The sequence below is a fragment of the Manis pentadactyla genome, chromosome 1 (genome assembly GCF_030020395.1).
Source record: "Manis pentadactyla isolate mManPen7 chromosome 1, mManPen7.hap1, whole genome shotgun sequence".
NCBI classification, from domain to species: domain Eukaryota; kingdom Metazoa; phylum Chordata; class Mammalia; order Pholidota; family Manidae; genus Manis; species Manis pentadactyla.
The window spans coordinates 18,451,410-18,467,522 of record NC_080019.1 but is presented as its reverse complement, the minus strand read 5'-3'; the positions used below and the strand labels follow the sequence as shown (position 1 = coordinate 18,467,522).

General features: G+C 40.5%; 1 protein-coding gene across 6 annotated transcripts in view; it reads left to right on the top strand.

Annotated features, from left to right (window-relative positions):
- SLC10A7 (solute carrier family 10 member 7) overlaps positions 1–16,113 on the top strand; it is a 251,904-nt gene that overhangs the window by 210,061 nt on the left and 25,730 nt on the right. For 4 of the 6 annotated variants that reach the window (XM_036888984.2, XM_036888982.2, XM_036888983.2 and 1 more), the window contains 2 exons: positions 333–384; positions 12,973–13,046. In XM_036888984.2, coding sequence (XP_036744879.2) covers positions 333–384; positions 12,973–13,046 — 126 coding nt within the window. The remainder of the gene's footprint in view (positions 1–332; positions 385–12,972; positions 13,047–16,113) is intronic. The other 2 variants (XM_036888985.2, XM_057492959.1) reach the window with 2 other exon arrangements.

Here is a 16,113-nt window from a genome sequence, read left to right as displayed (position 1 = left end):
CTGCATTTATGCTACTTGCTATAAATACTCATAGTATAAACCAGCTCTTTCCAAATTTAACAAGTTAAATGGCCAAATCTTAAATCAAAGGGTTTTAGGTTAGCCCTGAGTAGAGGTATCATAGATTATATCTGGGGATATCTCCAATAAGAACAGTTCAGCCCCACTAATTTAAATGATCCTATCAGTTTAGCAGCACGGTTATTTCGTTTATTCATTTGTTTTTCTAGTTGAGTTCCCACAAGTTTCAGAAAAAACTAAGACTGCCAGTAAATATGCTACAGATACTGCTTTTATAGTACTAATTTAGGTTCAATTTTTTTTTTCTTCAGTATTTTCTATTCAGCTGAGTTTTATGCTTTTAACCTTCATCTTTTCAACAAGGTAAGTGATTTGGCATTTCTTATTGTTAGTTCCCTAAATGATGAATCATGCTCTTTCCTTGGCTTCTATGCCACCATACTGTCCAGTTTTTCCCTTATTTTCTGACCATTCCCTCTTGCTCCTGATGCTCTCACATTGTAGACATTAGTAAAGGATCTGTCCTTGGCCCTTGTAACATCTATTCATATTGTGTGCTTAGGCAACCTCCTCCATTACACTGGCTGGAGCATCCTGCTGATAAGTTTCAAGTATAGAGCTTCCATTCCAACGTTTTGCTCAGTTCCAGCAATACTTATCATTTATCATTTAGATATCTTCACCTGACTGTCTTAACAAGACCTCAGACTCAAGATATTCAAAATGGAATTAATCTTTTCCCCTAATATTTTCTCTTTCATTTCTTTATTTTTAAAGGAACAACTGTCTGCAAAGTTACTCAGACTGGGAACCTTTGCATTACTATTTTTTTAATGCCTTGATCCTATCTCTGTATTTTGTGTTCCCAAATTCACTTCCCTAATTCAGGTTCTTTTTGCCTCTTTTCTTCCTAGACTATTGCAGTGGATATCTTACTGGTATCTTCATTTCTAGACCCAACTTTTATTATGCATTTTGTATTGCTCCCAGTAACTCAAAGTTCTGATAATAGCTTTCTTGTTCAGAGATCTTCAGTGGTTATGCAGGGCCTGAGAGTGAAGTTATTTGGGGGGCTGGAGGGGACTAAGTGAACCACTATTATTATTCATGCTGTCTAAGCTTTAGGTTGTGGTAAATTCTTTGCCATTCCCTTGAGGAACATCATGCATTCTCCTTTCTGCCTCTTGATTATAGGCCATCCCATGTCTAAATTAGTTCATTTTTCCTGTTCTCAAAGGTGCACCTCTAAAGCAACTTCTTTCACCAGTATAATACACTGAACAGCTATTACTTAACCCTGGTTATGAGAAAGATACCATAGTGAATATACCTCAAATAAGCAATGATTCAGATCCTGCATCAGTTTATAGATTCGATGTATGCATTGATAACTAAGAGTCCTCTTAGTGATACAGTAAGTCAGCCTATAATCAATTCAAAGAAGAAAGTACTTCCAAAGAGAGTGGTACAGCAAGGCTTCGTGGAAGCGGTAGGATTTGACATGAGTCATAAAAAAATGGTTAATTATTTAGCAAACAGATGCAAAGACAGGTTCTTGGTGAGAGAAGAAATAATAATGAAAATGGGGACACACTAACAAGACATGGTGGGACAATAGTAGAGGAAGATTAAAAATAATCATAGTATCTGGAAAGGCAAGCTTGGGCCAGATTGCCAGGCCCTTGAATGCTGGTTGATGGCAGTGAGCTGCCCCAGGGGAAAGGGCCTGGGCTTCTTGTAAGGCCTGAAATAGTGTCACGGCAGTGGATGGTCAGGCCTCAGGTTAGGCACCTGGTTTTTACAGTACTTGGTATAGAATGAGGCTGATTGTAAACAGTCAATAAAACCTATTGATTGGTATAATTTGAAGCATTTTCCCAAGCTTCTGGTTGTGATTTATGAAGTGAGAGGAAAGCCTGGAACCATTAAGTCCCAGAGAAAATGTGACATAATTGGGTAAGTCCAAGAGTAGGGTCTATTTTAAAAGTTCTTTTTGTAAATGGCTTGTTATATCACCTTAGAAAAGATGTTTGCCTTCCACCGGCTGTGTGCCTGCTGGCCCTGTGGCAACAGTAATGATCAGACTCACTCATCCTGTCCTATCAGACTGGATGGGATGCAGCTGTCCTGTCAGTGACTGAAAAATTTCTGAGAAGTACAGACGAGCCACCAAAGGGACTGCTGAAGGACGGGTGGCAGGGCATGTGTCACAACTAGGTGACGTAAACTTGGGGGCTTTTAGCATGGAGTGAGGAGACCTGGCTTCCATCAGGACTTCTGGTTTTGAGACCCTTCTATTCTGCCTTATTCTGCCTTCCCTGAAGTTCTGTCACATTTTGAGCTTGCTTGCCCCACTGTCTGACAACAGGCACATTCTTTGATAAACAACACAATATGGAGTGGCTATAATCATGTTCCTGGGCAATGACAGTATAGCCCCAAAATACTCCATTAAAATTTGGAGATTTTTCAATTGGAAAATTTAGAAGATGGTTTTCACATTTTTTTCTCATGCTGAGAGACCCTGTAGTGCCTAAGGATTTTACTGGAGGAATAAAAGATACCAACATTTCTTGAACCCTGCTCTGTGCCAGGATTGTACATATGTTATTTATGTAAGTCTGACAGCAAAGCCTATGATGATACCCTGCATTTTTGTTGCTATTTTGCAGGTGAGGACCCATACTTAGAGTGGTTTAGTTGAGTAACTCACCCCAGATCAGATTTTAGTAGTTTAATAACAGATGGCAAATAGTACACATAGAATTGAATGCATTTCTATTTGATGTTTCCAGAAGCATTTGCCCATGCTTTTTCCACTGCACTAAACTATTTCAATTACTTATAAAATTCATAATACTTGTCTTGGTTAGGAAATTTGTAGCGTTTTTAACTGGATTCCTCAAGTTCATACACACACAAATGAATTAGACACCAGGAGTTTGAACAAGGAACCATTGGTTTATACTCTGTTGAGTTTCATTTTATTTTCCTACAAAAAGTAGGAAAACAAACTAGTGAAATTGAAATTAAACTTCTACTTAAAATAAGTGAAATTGGCCTATGGGTTTTCTTCATCTTATTCTTATCAATTCAGTAAATCAAAAACCAATCCAGGTATCAAGAGACAAAAATCTCATCATCAAAATCAGTCTGGGTTGGGTTTTTTTGTATAGCATGTCACTTACCTCTGATGATGGAAGTTTAGCATAAAACAGAGAGACCCAGCCTAGAAAATGCAACTTCCCTGTAACAGTCTTTTTATTTTCTTAAGGTATCATTGATATACTTTCTTATGAAGGTTTCACATGAAAAACATTGTGGTTACTACAGTCACACATATTATCAAGTCCCCCCCCACACCCCATTGTAGTCATTGTCCATCAGTGTAGTAAGATGCCACAATCACTACATGTCTTCTCTGCTCTACACTGCCTTCCCCGTGACCCCACACACACACCTTATGGGTGCCAATAATAATACCCCTCAAACCCCTTCTCCTTCCCTCCCCTTTGGTAACCGCTAGTTCCTTCTTGGAGTCTGAATCTGCTGCTGTTTTGTTCCTTCAGTTTTGCTTCAGTGTTATACTCTACAAATGAGGGAAATCATTTGGTACTTGTCTTTCTCCACCTGGCTTATTTCACTGAGCATAATACCCTCTAGCTCCATCCATATTGTTGCAAATGGTAGGATTTGTTTTCTTCTTATGGCTGAATAATATTCCATTGTACATATGTACCACATCTTCTTTATTCATTCATCTACTGATGGACACTTAGGTTTCCTCCATATCTTGGCTATTGTAAATAGTATTGTGATACACATAAGGGTGCATGTGTCTTTTTGAATCTGAGATCTTATTCTCTTTGGGTAAATTCCTAGGATTGGAATTCTTGGGTCAAATGGTATTTCTCTTTTTAGTTTTATGAGGAACCTAAATATTGCTTTCCACAATGGTTGATCTAGTTTACATTCCACAAGCAGTGTAGGAGGGTTCCCCTTTCTTCGCATCCTTGCCAAATTTGTTGTTCTTGTCTTTTCGATGTTGGCTAACCTAACTGTTGTGAAGTGATATTTCATTGTGGTTTTAATTTGCATTTCCCTGAAGATTAGCAACGTGGAGCTTCTCTTCATGTGGCTTTTGGCCATCTGAATTTCTTCTTCAGAGAAGTGTCTGTTCATATTCTCCATCCACTTTTTAATCAGGTTATTTGCTTTTTGGGTTGTGAGGCCTGTGAGTTATTTATATATTATGGATGTTAACCCCTTGTCAGATATGTCATTTATGAATATATTCTCCCATACTGTAGGATGCCTTTTTGTTCTACTGAGGTGTCCTTTGCTATACAGAAGATTTTTAATTTGATGTGGGATTTTTGTTTCCTTTGCCTGAGGAGATGGCCATTTTTACAATATTGATTCTTCCTATCTATGAGCACGGGATGTATTTCCTTATTGGTGTGTTCTTTAATTTCTCTCATGAGTGTCTTGTAGTTTTCAGGGTATAGGTATAGAACCAGCTCCTGCTTTCATTGATTCTTTCTGTTGTTTTATTCTTCTTGATTTTATTTATTTCTGCTCTGATCTGTATTATGTCCTTCCTTCTACTGACTTTGGGCCTCATTTGTTCTTCTTTTTCTAGTTTCATTAATTGTGAGTTTAGACTGTTCAGCTGGAATTGTTCTTCTTTCCTGAGGTAAGCCTGTATTGCAGTATACTTGCCTCTTAGCATGGCCTTCGCTGCATCCCACAGATTTTGTGGTGTTGAGTTATTGTTTTCATTTGTCTGCATATATTGCTCTATCTCTGTTTTTATTTGGTCATTTATTCATTGATTATTTAGGAGCGTGTTGTTAAGCCTCCATGTGTTTTTGGGCTTTTTTGTTTTCTTTGCATAATTTATTGCTAGTTTCATACCTTTGTGGTCTGAGAAGCTAGTTGGTACAATTTCAATCTTTCTGAATTTACTGAGGCTCTTTTTGTGGCCTAGTATAAGATCTATTCTTGAAAATGTTCCATGTGCACTTGAGAAGAATGTGTATCCTGCTGCTTTTGTGTAGAGTGTTCTGTGGATGTCTGTTAGGTCCATCTGTTCTATGTGTTGTTCAGTGCCTCTGTCTCCTTATTTATTTCTGTCTGGTTGATCTGTCCTTTGGAGTGAGTGTTGTGTTGAAGTCTCCTAAAATGAATTCATTGCATTCTATTTCCCCCTTTAATTCTGTTAGTATTTCTTTCTCATATGTAGGTGCTCCTGTGTTGGGTGCATAGATATTTATAATGGTTGTATCTTTTTCTTGGATTGACCCCTTTATCATTATGTAATGTCCTTCTTTGTCTTTTGTTTCTTTCTTTGTTTTGAAGTCTATTTTGTCTGATACAAGTACTGCAACTCCTACTTTTTTCTTCCTATTAGTTGCATGAAATATCTTTTTCCATCCCTTCACTTTTAGTCTGTGTATGTCTTTGGGTTTGAAGTGAGTCTCTTGTAGGCAGCATATAGATAGGTCTTGTTTTTTTATCCATTCAGTTACTCTATGTCTTTGATTGGTGCATTCAGACCATTTACATTTAGGGTGATTATCAATAGACATGTATTTATTGCCATTACAGGCTTTAGGTTGTGGTAACCACAGATTCAAGAGTAGCTTCTTTACTATCTAACAGTCTAACTTAACTTATTTAGTATGCTATTAGAAACACAATCTAAAGGTTCTTTTTTTCCCACCTATTTCTTCCTCCTCCATTCTTTATATATTAGGTATCATATTCTGCACTCTTTTTGGACCCCTTGGTTGACTTTGGAGGTAGTTGATTTAATTTTGCACTTGCTTAATGATTAGTTGATCTACTTTCTTTACTGTGGTTTTATTTCCTCTGGTGACAGCTATTTAGCATTAGGAACATTTCCATCTATAGCAGTCCCTCCAAAATACACTGTAGAGATGGTTTGTGGGAGGTAGATCTCTCAACTTTTGTCTGTCTGGAAATTGTTTAATCCCTCCTTCAAATTTAAATGATAATCTTGCTGGATAGAGTATTCTTGGTTCAAGGCCCTTCTGTTTCATTGCATTAAATACATCATGCCACTCCCTTCTGGCCTGTAAAGTTTCTGCTGAGAAGTCTGGTGATAGCCTGATGGATTTTCCTTTGTAGGTAATCTTTTTTCTCTCTCTGGCTACTTTTAATACTCTGTCCTTATCCTTGATCTTTGTCATTTTAATTATTATATGTCTTGGTGTTGTCTTCCTTGCGTTCCTTGTTTTGGGAGATCTGTGCACCTCCATGGCTTAAGAAACTATCTCCTTCCCCAGACTGGGGAAGTTTTCAGCAATTACCTCCTCAAAGACACTTTCTTCCCCTTTTTCTCTCTCTTCTTCTTCCAATGCCCCTGTAATGTGAATATTGTTCTGTTTGGATTGGTCACATAGTTCTCTCAATATTCTTTCATTCCTAGAGATCCTTTTTTCTCTCTGTGCCTCAGCTTCTTTGTATTCCTCTTCTCTAGTTTCTATGTCATTTACCATCTCCTCTACTTCATCTAATTTGCTTTTAAGTCCTTCCATTGTGCATTTCATTTCAGATACTGAATTCTTCAATGTTTGTATCTCATTTCTGAATTCCTTCCTGAGTTCTTGAATATTTTTCTATAGCTCCATGAGCATGTTTATGATTTTTATTTTGAAATCTCTTTCAGGAAGATTGATGAGTTTAATTTCACTTGGCCCTCTTTCTGGTATTTGTGGGATTTTTGTTTGTACAAGTTTCTTTTGACATTTCATATTTGTAGTAATAACTTGGTATAGGTGGTACCCTCTAGTGCCCAGAAGTTCTACTCTCTGTAGCTGCTCAGACCTTGGAGCCAAGGTGGGGGTCATAGGCGATAGATGCTGCTGCCTGTCAGGAGGAAAGTGCTCTTTCCTGCTTCCTGGCTGCAGTGCCTGCCTCCACTCCAAGGACCAGTGGACCAAGCACTCAGGGAGGAGCCTCTATCTACATCCTTGTAGCTACCATAGACAGGGCCACCCGCTGGCTGGCATGGTGGAATAGAGGGGCAACAGGTTTGCAAGCTGATGCCAGCCGAGAGGAAGGAGCAGCAGGCTGTGTATCACAGTGGAGGGTCTTGGAGCTGTGTTGCAAGCCAGGGGGATTTAGCCCCTGAAGCTCCTGAAAGTTTCCAACCTGCTGGGCTGAGTGCACCGGGACAATTTTGTCTACCTATCCTTTCTCCTAAGCAGGAAGCTCTGTGCAATCCTTGCCCCTATAGCAGCCTCTCGCTGTTGGTAAGTCTCTCAGAGTGCCCTCCTTTCTTTTGTCCCAGAGTGGCCGGTTGTGGGTACCTGTTCTGCACAAGCAGCTGGAATCTCAATCTCTCCAAGTATCCTACCTGTCTTAGCTTTCCAACACCACTAACCTCCAGAGCACCATGTAATGTAGGTTCATGCTCCCAGAGCAGATCTCTAGGGCTGGGTGCTCAGCAGTCCTAGGCCTCCACCCTCTCCCTGCCCCATTTCTCTTCCTCCCGCTGGTAAGCTGAGGTGGGGGAAGAGCTTGGGTCCCGCCAGATCACAGCTTTAGTACTTTACCCTTTTCCGTGAGGTCTACTATTTTTCCCAGATGTAGGCAGTCTGTCACAGCCCTCTTTCCTGCTGCTTTTTCAGGATTCATTTTATTTGCTATATTTTCATATTATAAGTGGTTTTGGGAGGAGGTTTCTGTCTCACCTCTCACACCACCATCTTTAAGCCCCTATTGCGAACAATTTTTTTACCTGGTTAATATTTCTTAGAGTTACTAACTTGACATGTTACCACTGTAGTGCCTAGCCTGTGAACTTCTACTTTGAGTATTTAAAATATACTTGAGAGTTACTATTCTGTGTTCTTATTCATCTGTTTACAGAATAATGTCAGGGTTAAAAATTCCATCTCTTGTGTCAGACTTACATTTCAATCCTATTTAGTAACTTTGTAATGTTTGTCAGTTTCCTCTAGTGCTAAGGGGAGACGAGTAGTACCTATCCCATAGGGTCATTTAGAGAATTGAAAATTTGCATATGAAACCCTCATCATACCTAGCATATAGTAAGTGTTCAATAAATGTTAGCTGCTATAAAATATGTACTATGTCAAAATAATGTATCTATACTATTTCAAAAACTAATGGTGGAAGAGAAAAATTAGCATTCCTTGCTTTGTAATATATTCTTTTTGGCATTTCTCTGTCATAGTTGCTAAATGAGAGTTGATTCATCCATAGTGACCTACACTTTATGCAACTTTGGGAAGATGTCAGAGTTAAAAAAAAAAACGTTTCAAAGGCTTAGCAAAAGAAAGCAGTAATTGGGAGCCTTTAAACAATATATAAAAGTTTGGTAAGCTGATCCCTAGAATAATAGAGACCTGAAGTGCCACTAGAGTGACACAAGAAACTGTTCAGAAAGGAAAAGGATGAAAAGAGATACTCAAATACTTGTGTAAGTGTTTTAATTCTGGTCACTATATTTTCAGTCTGATGTTTCAGTCAGCCTCTCACCATAGCTTTGCAGGGGAGACAGGGAGGGAAGGAAGGAAGATAGGCATTAGTATTAGTGGTAAGTCTCCTTACCATATCAGAGATGACTCAACTAAGCCACAGAGTTCTGAGTAATTTGTCTAGTGCCACACAGCTAATGACAGACAGGGTCTTCTCATAAAATAAATAAAGACAAAACACAGGTGCAGAGGTTAACAGAGGAAGGTATTTTACACGGATGTTTCCTCTTCTAAAAAGCTTAGATGGGACTATCTTAGAGGACCTTTTCTGCTCCACGTCCTGTGGTTCTATTAGCAAAACCTTCTCTTCTCCTTTGCATGTACTGCAAAGGAAGGCAAAATTAATATTATTGTGGAAAACACTGGTTGAAAGTTTTGTAAAAGAATAAAAAAGACCAGTTGGGAAGAAATGGAAACACATCTCAAGGGAAGCCAAAGAGATCCAAAGAATCATTTAAAAAGCAGGATAAAAAGAAAATGTTCATGCGAGATAAGGTAGAGTTAGAAAATAAAGAGTAATGTGATTCCTTTCAAGAATGTGAGCAGACACAATAGAGATGTCTATCGCTGAAAGTAATTATTGTCATTACTTGTTCAGTGTGCTGTGCAAGAAGAACCTTCCTTTTCCTGTGCCTTGACTGCCTGCCATTAAGCCGCCCCTTGACCAAGTATGAGCTACTTACCAAGAGAGCTCCTCTCACCCACTAAATTGTGCAGTGGTTTTTGTTTTTGTTTTTTATAATTTCCTTCTCAGAAGGCAAACTTGTCTCCAAGCCTTGGAGCAGCCTACTTACTAGTGGCGTGACTTTAGGGAAGTTGTTTAGGCTCTTTGTGCCTCAAGTTCCCTTTCTGGAAAAAGCAAGGCAATAATAGTATCTACCTTATAACCTGTTCTGAGAAGGAAGAACCACCGGAAGCAGAGTGCATAGAGAAATGTTCAGTGAATGTTCACTGCTGTGGCTATTCAGCATCACCGTGTTCATCCCCGTCATGAATGGGGTGGGTAAGTGAGAACCGGCTCTGTTGCCTTTCCCCAAGATCCATGATGTTACTGTACAGATGGGATGTAAGTCCACCCTTCTTAGGGGGAATATTGTTTTTAACCTAAACATTGCATTTTTATGTCCTGATTCTCCCTCCCCAAGGACAGACTTTGTGTCGGTAGATTGATAAGACAATGATCCAACTCAAATCAAGCCAGAAACCTCCCCGTGCTGGCCCAGCTCCGCCTCCTTACCTGAAACAGGATAAGTAAGCACATCTTGCAAATATCCTCTTTAGACACATTGAAAGTGCTGTATAAAAGGATGGCAGCCAGCACCAGATTTAAATGAGAGCCTTCTTGACCAGAGAGTTTTTACATACTGGAAATGAGCTATACTCTGGAAAAGAGCAGATGTCAGGGCAGAACCAAGTTCACTAAAGGAGAAGTGTGTGGCCAGACTCTCTTGGCAGAAAATCGAACTGTATAAATCCAGATGCAGTAAGAATTGGTTATAAACAAGGGCAGCAAAAGAGTGAAGAGGCCTTTGTAGAGTTACTAACACCAGAAGCATTGCTGCGGAACAGCCCCAAACTACGCCAGCCTGTGAATGCTACGTCTCCCACGAGAACAGGTGGGCATTCATTCCTGCAGAGGCTTTTTGTTTTCATTGTGAATTGACTCCACATCATATTCCCCAGTCTGCCTATTTCAGGCTTTTTTAATTTTTTCGGTTCCCAGGCCTCAGTATTACCCCAAACTCTGTGGTTGAGGGAAGTGCCTCATGCTTTACAAAGAAAGCAAAATCTCTGACATAAATTGCCTCCACCTTCCCATGCTCTGCCTGACACATCTCCGCATTGTTCACCCACCTGGTTTTCTTTGGTTCCCATCTCACAGACGAGAGGAAGTGACTCCTCTCAGGCTAAGCCCCACAGTCTTGTCCTCTCAGGCCTCTGTGAGGACCTGGCTCCATCCGTTGTTTCTACCGGCTGCCTCTTCGCTACCTGGTATGATCATGTTCAAATCTCCCATGACCCCTTTTGTCTCTTCACCAGATTTCTTGAAAACACAGTACCCGCTCACGACTGCAAATTCAGTCCACTTCAACGTCAGCTCCTCGGCCTGATGTCTGGGAGCAGGGCCGCCGGGCCTCCTCTTCCATTCCCGGTTTATGTGAATGCTTTCATGCTCCTCTCTGTCCTACATGTTCAAAGCTTCTCATTTCTCTTTGATCCCTCCTCCTCTCTCAAAGCAACAGTAACAATAAAAATATCAATGAGCATGTATTAAACACTGTCAGCGTGCCAGATTCTTAACACACACTGGCTTTTATCTTCCTAAGGAACCTTAAAGGCAGGCAGTAGGAGCCCCATTTTATATATAAGCAAAAGGATGGTCAGGATTTAAGTTGAGGTACTTTTGAAAGCCATGCTCATAAGCTGTTGGGAGAGAATATTTCATAAAAGTCAACATTTGACAACTTCTTTTACTTCTGTCTTCATTCCTCTTTGCACCACTCCTGCCCTCACTGATTCTTCGAGCCGTCGGAGCGTTCTGCCTCCTCCGTAGCCACGTCGTGTTCAGTTGCACGCCGTGTGGTGTGATTACTCCTTCTTAACCTCCTTCTCCCGTCCAATCAAGCCCATGCTCCTTGTCACAGGCCAGAGTCCCTGCAAGGAGTCAGCCCGAAGAACCTGCTCTTTGCTAACTGTCCCCCGCATGCCTGTGCTTCAGTTCCACTCTCCTTTACTGAGAACACCCATCTGCCCATGGCCAAAACCGTTCTTCAAAGCCCAGTTCAACTGTTGTTTCCCCCCCGGAAGGTTCTCTGGGTGCTGTGTCATCAGCCAAGCTTGAGGTGATCCTCCCTTTCGGGGCCAAGCCCCCACACACCCCGCCTCTCTCTCTGTCTCCCCCTCTCCCCAGCCCCTCCTTCTCACTCTCTTCCTCTTTTGCATTCCTTTCCTCCATCCATTCACAGAGCCTTCCTGGCTCCCTTCAAGTAAGGCCTGCACAATGAGAAATAAAGGGGTCAAGGCATGTGTCAGCCAGAGAGCATGATGTTTAAAAAATAAGAGTGGTGTCACACTGTAAGTATGAGAATAAAATGTGGGAACAGTAAAGCATTCTTACTATACTCAAGTGATATATATCCTGGGAAAATCCTCAACTAAGTTGAGACACCAAATAATCAGTTTGGAAAGTCATCAAAATAGGAGCTGGAGGAAAGACTGGCGAGGAAGCCTGAGCGTACTTAGACTTTTCAGAGGAGACCAAAGGACAGTTTAAATACTCTTCTGACATATGCACAGGAGTTGAGGAGGAGAAGAGGGCCCTTCTCCCCTCCGCTGAGTACATAATGAAGGAAACAGGATGTGGGATCTACTGAGCGAAACTCTAATGAGGTTCCTAAGGAAAATGATGGGATCTCTTTCCTTAAAGAGCCTTAAAAATTGGATAGATTGTTGCATCTGCAAGTGTATGCATGCACTCAGGTCCTATAGCAGCTCTCCATTTGCTCACTCTCTTGTCTGAGTTCAGGGCAGGGAATGAATAGACTTACTGTATCTTTAAGCCCTGACTCTGCAAGAAGGAATAGTTTCTAACATATCAAGGACACAATAATAATAATTACATTCCTAACCTTCTTGGCCCCTGGTTCTCTAAATCTTCCATTTAAAATGGGAACTCTGAATGTAATATTCACCAGGACTGACCACCCATCACATTTAATGGATTTTGACTAAGCAAGATGTTTTTTTAATGCTTAACGTTATATAACAATAGTAGAACATAGCAGGTAAGAACAGGAACAGGAGCCAGACTTCATTTAAATCCTGGCTGGGCCACTTTCTGGCTGTGGGGCCCTGGGGAGGCCCCTTTTCTCATCTGTAGATAGGGATATTGTATTGCCTACCTTACAGGGTTGTTGTCTTTACAGGAGCTGCTCAAAGAATGGTAATTTATTGCTTTTCCAAAAGCGTATGATGTTAAATCTTTGCTCATACCATGTATTTCTCAGAAGGGTGTGTTTGCTGCCAAAAGAGTATTGTTGACCCTGGAGGGAAGCCGCTTGGAGACACATCCACTGTTTCAAGCCACTGATTGGTATCGAGTGACGGGCTGGCAGCGTCCCTAACAGAGTTCCTTGCTGCACCGCCATAAAGTCCCGTACCACAGGCTGATTACATGTGATCCTAGGAGACCTTCACCACACATTTTTTAAAGCTGTCTCTTTTTGATGGATAAATGACTCAGAAATGATTCTCTAAAAAGAAATGTAGACGTTTCTGTACATTTGGTCATAGAATTACTTCTGTCACCAGGATTGATCAAAGAGGTGTTAACATGAAGGTAGGAACTACATTTGATTTAGGGTTGTGTTAAATCGGCATTTTATAAAAGTATTTGTAAAACACTTTTCTTTGCCCCTAGGGATAATTCGGGTTTCACACCAGCAGACACTGTGGCTATCATTTTCTGTTCTACGCACAAATCCCTCACACTGGGTAAGTGATTCACAGAGTGGAAAACCAACTTAATATCATTCTTACGATTTTGAAATGTAAGCAGCTCTTCCAATTAAATGGGATGGGGTATTGTCCACTCTGTTAGATAGTAAAGAACAGTAGCAAAATAAGGATTGGGTCATTGCTTTGAAACACCATTCTTTGAACCAATTTTTGAGAACCTAAATAGAAGAGTGTAGGATTTAGTTTAACTTGTATTCATATTTTCAAGTCTTATAAAAGTTTTTCAATGTAGAATATTAGCATTAAAATTCAGAGGATTGGGGGAGGAGGGCAGAGGACTGCTTTCAGGAAAGGAATGGGTGAAAACTTGGCTGTGACAGGCTGTAGAGTTGCCCCTCGAAAATATTAGCTTCTTTCCTGGAAGCTTAAGTCAAGATGGAAATAAGTACTCTAATTTGATATTGACATTAGTTTGGAGTCCACTTTAGAACGTTATATGTTATTTCTATAAAGAAACACAATATTGTTATCATTAACTCAATCTCATTAGTACCTACAGTGAAGTAAGTATTTATTTAATGGACAAAAATAGATCAAGAAGAAAAGCACTATTTTCTACTTAGCTTTATCCAGTCTTTGTAGCATTATTCCAATAGCCTCTCCAGACATGCAGAATCTATATTTTTAGTCGTTAAAAGTCATTAAGCAATCAGGAATTTTATTGAAATAGACATCATCCACAAACTCCTCAAGGTAGGAGGCACGGTATGGTAAAAAGTTGTATTAAAAATTCCTTTTCGTTTTGGCATGTGACTCACTTCAGAGAATGGAGAAGAATTTGACACTGTAGCTGTAAGTCTGCTCATATTAAAGCAGTTCAGTCTGGAAACTAGAAAACAAAGACATTTCATAATGTTTTTACTAACTCCAAACATATTTGTCTGATAGAATCCACTGTCAGTCTTAACCAAGTTTGGAGAACAGTTTGGAGACTGGACAGACTCCTTAAGGAGCAGTTGCTATCTAGAGCTGCAGCTTATGTGAATAAATTATATGTATACCCTCTGTATACTGCAGTATGTTTGTTAGGTTTTCTTCATTGTCATCAAACTGAAGTTGAAAGAGCTTTGGAAGCCACATTCCAACCTTGACTTTGGGACTCGGGACAAATCACTTAACCTGCTTGAACCTTTCCTTGCTCATCTGCAAAATGGGGCAGAATAATACCCACTTTGTAAGGTTATCATTAAGTTTAAAGATAAAAATCTGTCAAGTACCTAGTGCAATACTTGTACATCCCAGGTAGTTCGCACAGGACAGATGTGCACATTGATCGCACTCTGTGTAGACTGCTGTGGACTAAAGGGGAGGGCACACCGGAGAACCCGTGTGCTGCCTGGCACAGAGTGGGCAGTCTGTAGGCAGTAGCTTTTGCCAGTAGTTATTATTAGCTGTACTAGTTATGACCATGTCACACTTCCAGGGTCCCAGTCTCCTACCCCCTGTCCTTAGGTTTTCACATAGCAGGTGTGTTTTCATTGTTGACCTTATGGAAATCATCTTGTACCTTTTCCCCCTATTTGGTTATTGTGATGTGATGTCTGGTGTCTCAGGTTTCCTAAAAAGTAAGGAGCTAATATAAAAGTAGTAGTCCAGAGGCGGTGCCAGCAGACACCTCAGATGCCCGGAGTCAGGGACACCGTGAGGCCACGTTCTGAGGACAGACACTGAGCCATGGCCACACCACACACACTTGGGCATGTCCACGGGGGGCTTTTAAACCTGACCCTCCCTGGGGGTTTGCTTCTGTCAGGAAAACCAACAATTTTTTTGTTTCTCCCTGATGTTCTTCTGTGCTGGGGCTGGCTGTGTTGAGCAAGGAGCTCTACCCAAGAAGCATATGTAGCATGATCAGTATTCTTTTCTGTTCTATACATAGTTACCTACCCATTCAATCTTCTGTCTTCACATTTTTCTTGATCTCAAAGCTGTATTCTTCTGTTCTGGCTGCTTTGTGAAAGCTAAGTTTCAGATAAACTTAAATGCTCTGAATTAGATGTTCTGAATGCTGATCAGAAGTAGCTATTTTGCTAAAAGGACTGGGGTAATTTGGACTTTTATCTGCTTTTTTGCACTTTGCTTGCTTTTGCAGTGTTTTCCCATGAAACAGATCCTTAGATCCTCCACTAAGATAGGTGTGGTATTAAGTAACCATCCAGTGTAAATCCTTAGTTACTTCCATAAGATGATAGACGCTTTTAGAATTACAAGACCTAAATACTCATCCTGACTCTTCCACTGAAACACCCCAAACCTCAGTTAACTAGCCTCTTAGTTTAGGGTATTTTACTTCCAACTCAACTATTCTACCATGCCTTGATCATACCTGGATCCCTTCCTGCACTCCTGTGAGCAACATTTATAAATACGACCTCTTGGCTTCTTCCCTATCTCAGGGAGGCAGCAGTGTCCCAGGAGCACCCTGATTTCTGCATGTAGCAAGGGGTGTTTGGATCCTATTGCTAGAGTGGCCTTGTTAAGCCCTATAAATGGACCAAATCAGTTTTCACAAGATCCAATGCATGTTTCCTGCTAGTGGCGACCTGACATCACTAGTACGGAGGATGAGGATATGCCCTGACAGCGACCCAAGCTACAGGCTGCTAATGATCTCAATGGAACATCTTATCTGCATGGAAGTGGAAGAACCTCACAGTAAATGTGAAGAAATCTTATTCCAGAAAGCAGGGGGGACTAACACTCAGAGTTACACTGTCTCTCACCTCTCACACAGAGATGAAATACAGCAGATCACAGTCTATCGGGCATATTGAAAACAGATCCCTTTTGTGATCACTGTCAAAAAAAAAATACTTCTAGTAATTTTACACTCATATGCATGCACATATAACCTCTCAAATAGAATTTGTGACTTAAGGCCTTACGAAATGGATTCATTATTTTTTCAAGTATTTGTAATAAGAATAAATCCTTGCAGGCCAAAGTAGTACCCAGTGAACCTTTGGTAACTGATGAACCAAAGATGAAACCTCTTACTTGAGAAGCCTTCTGAATATTCTCTGGAACACACACTTCCAATTTA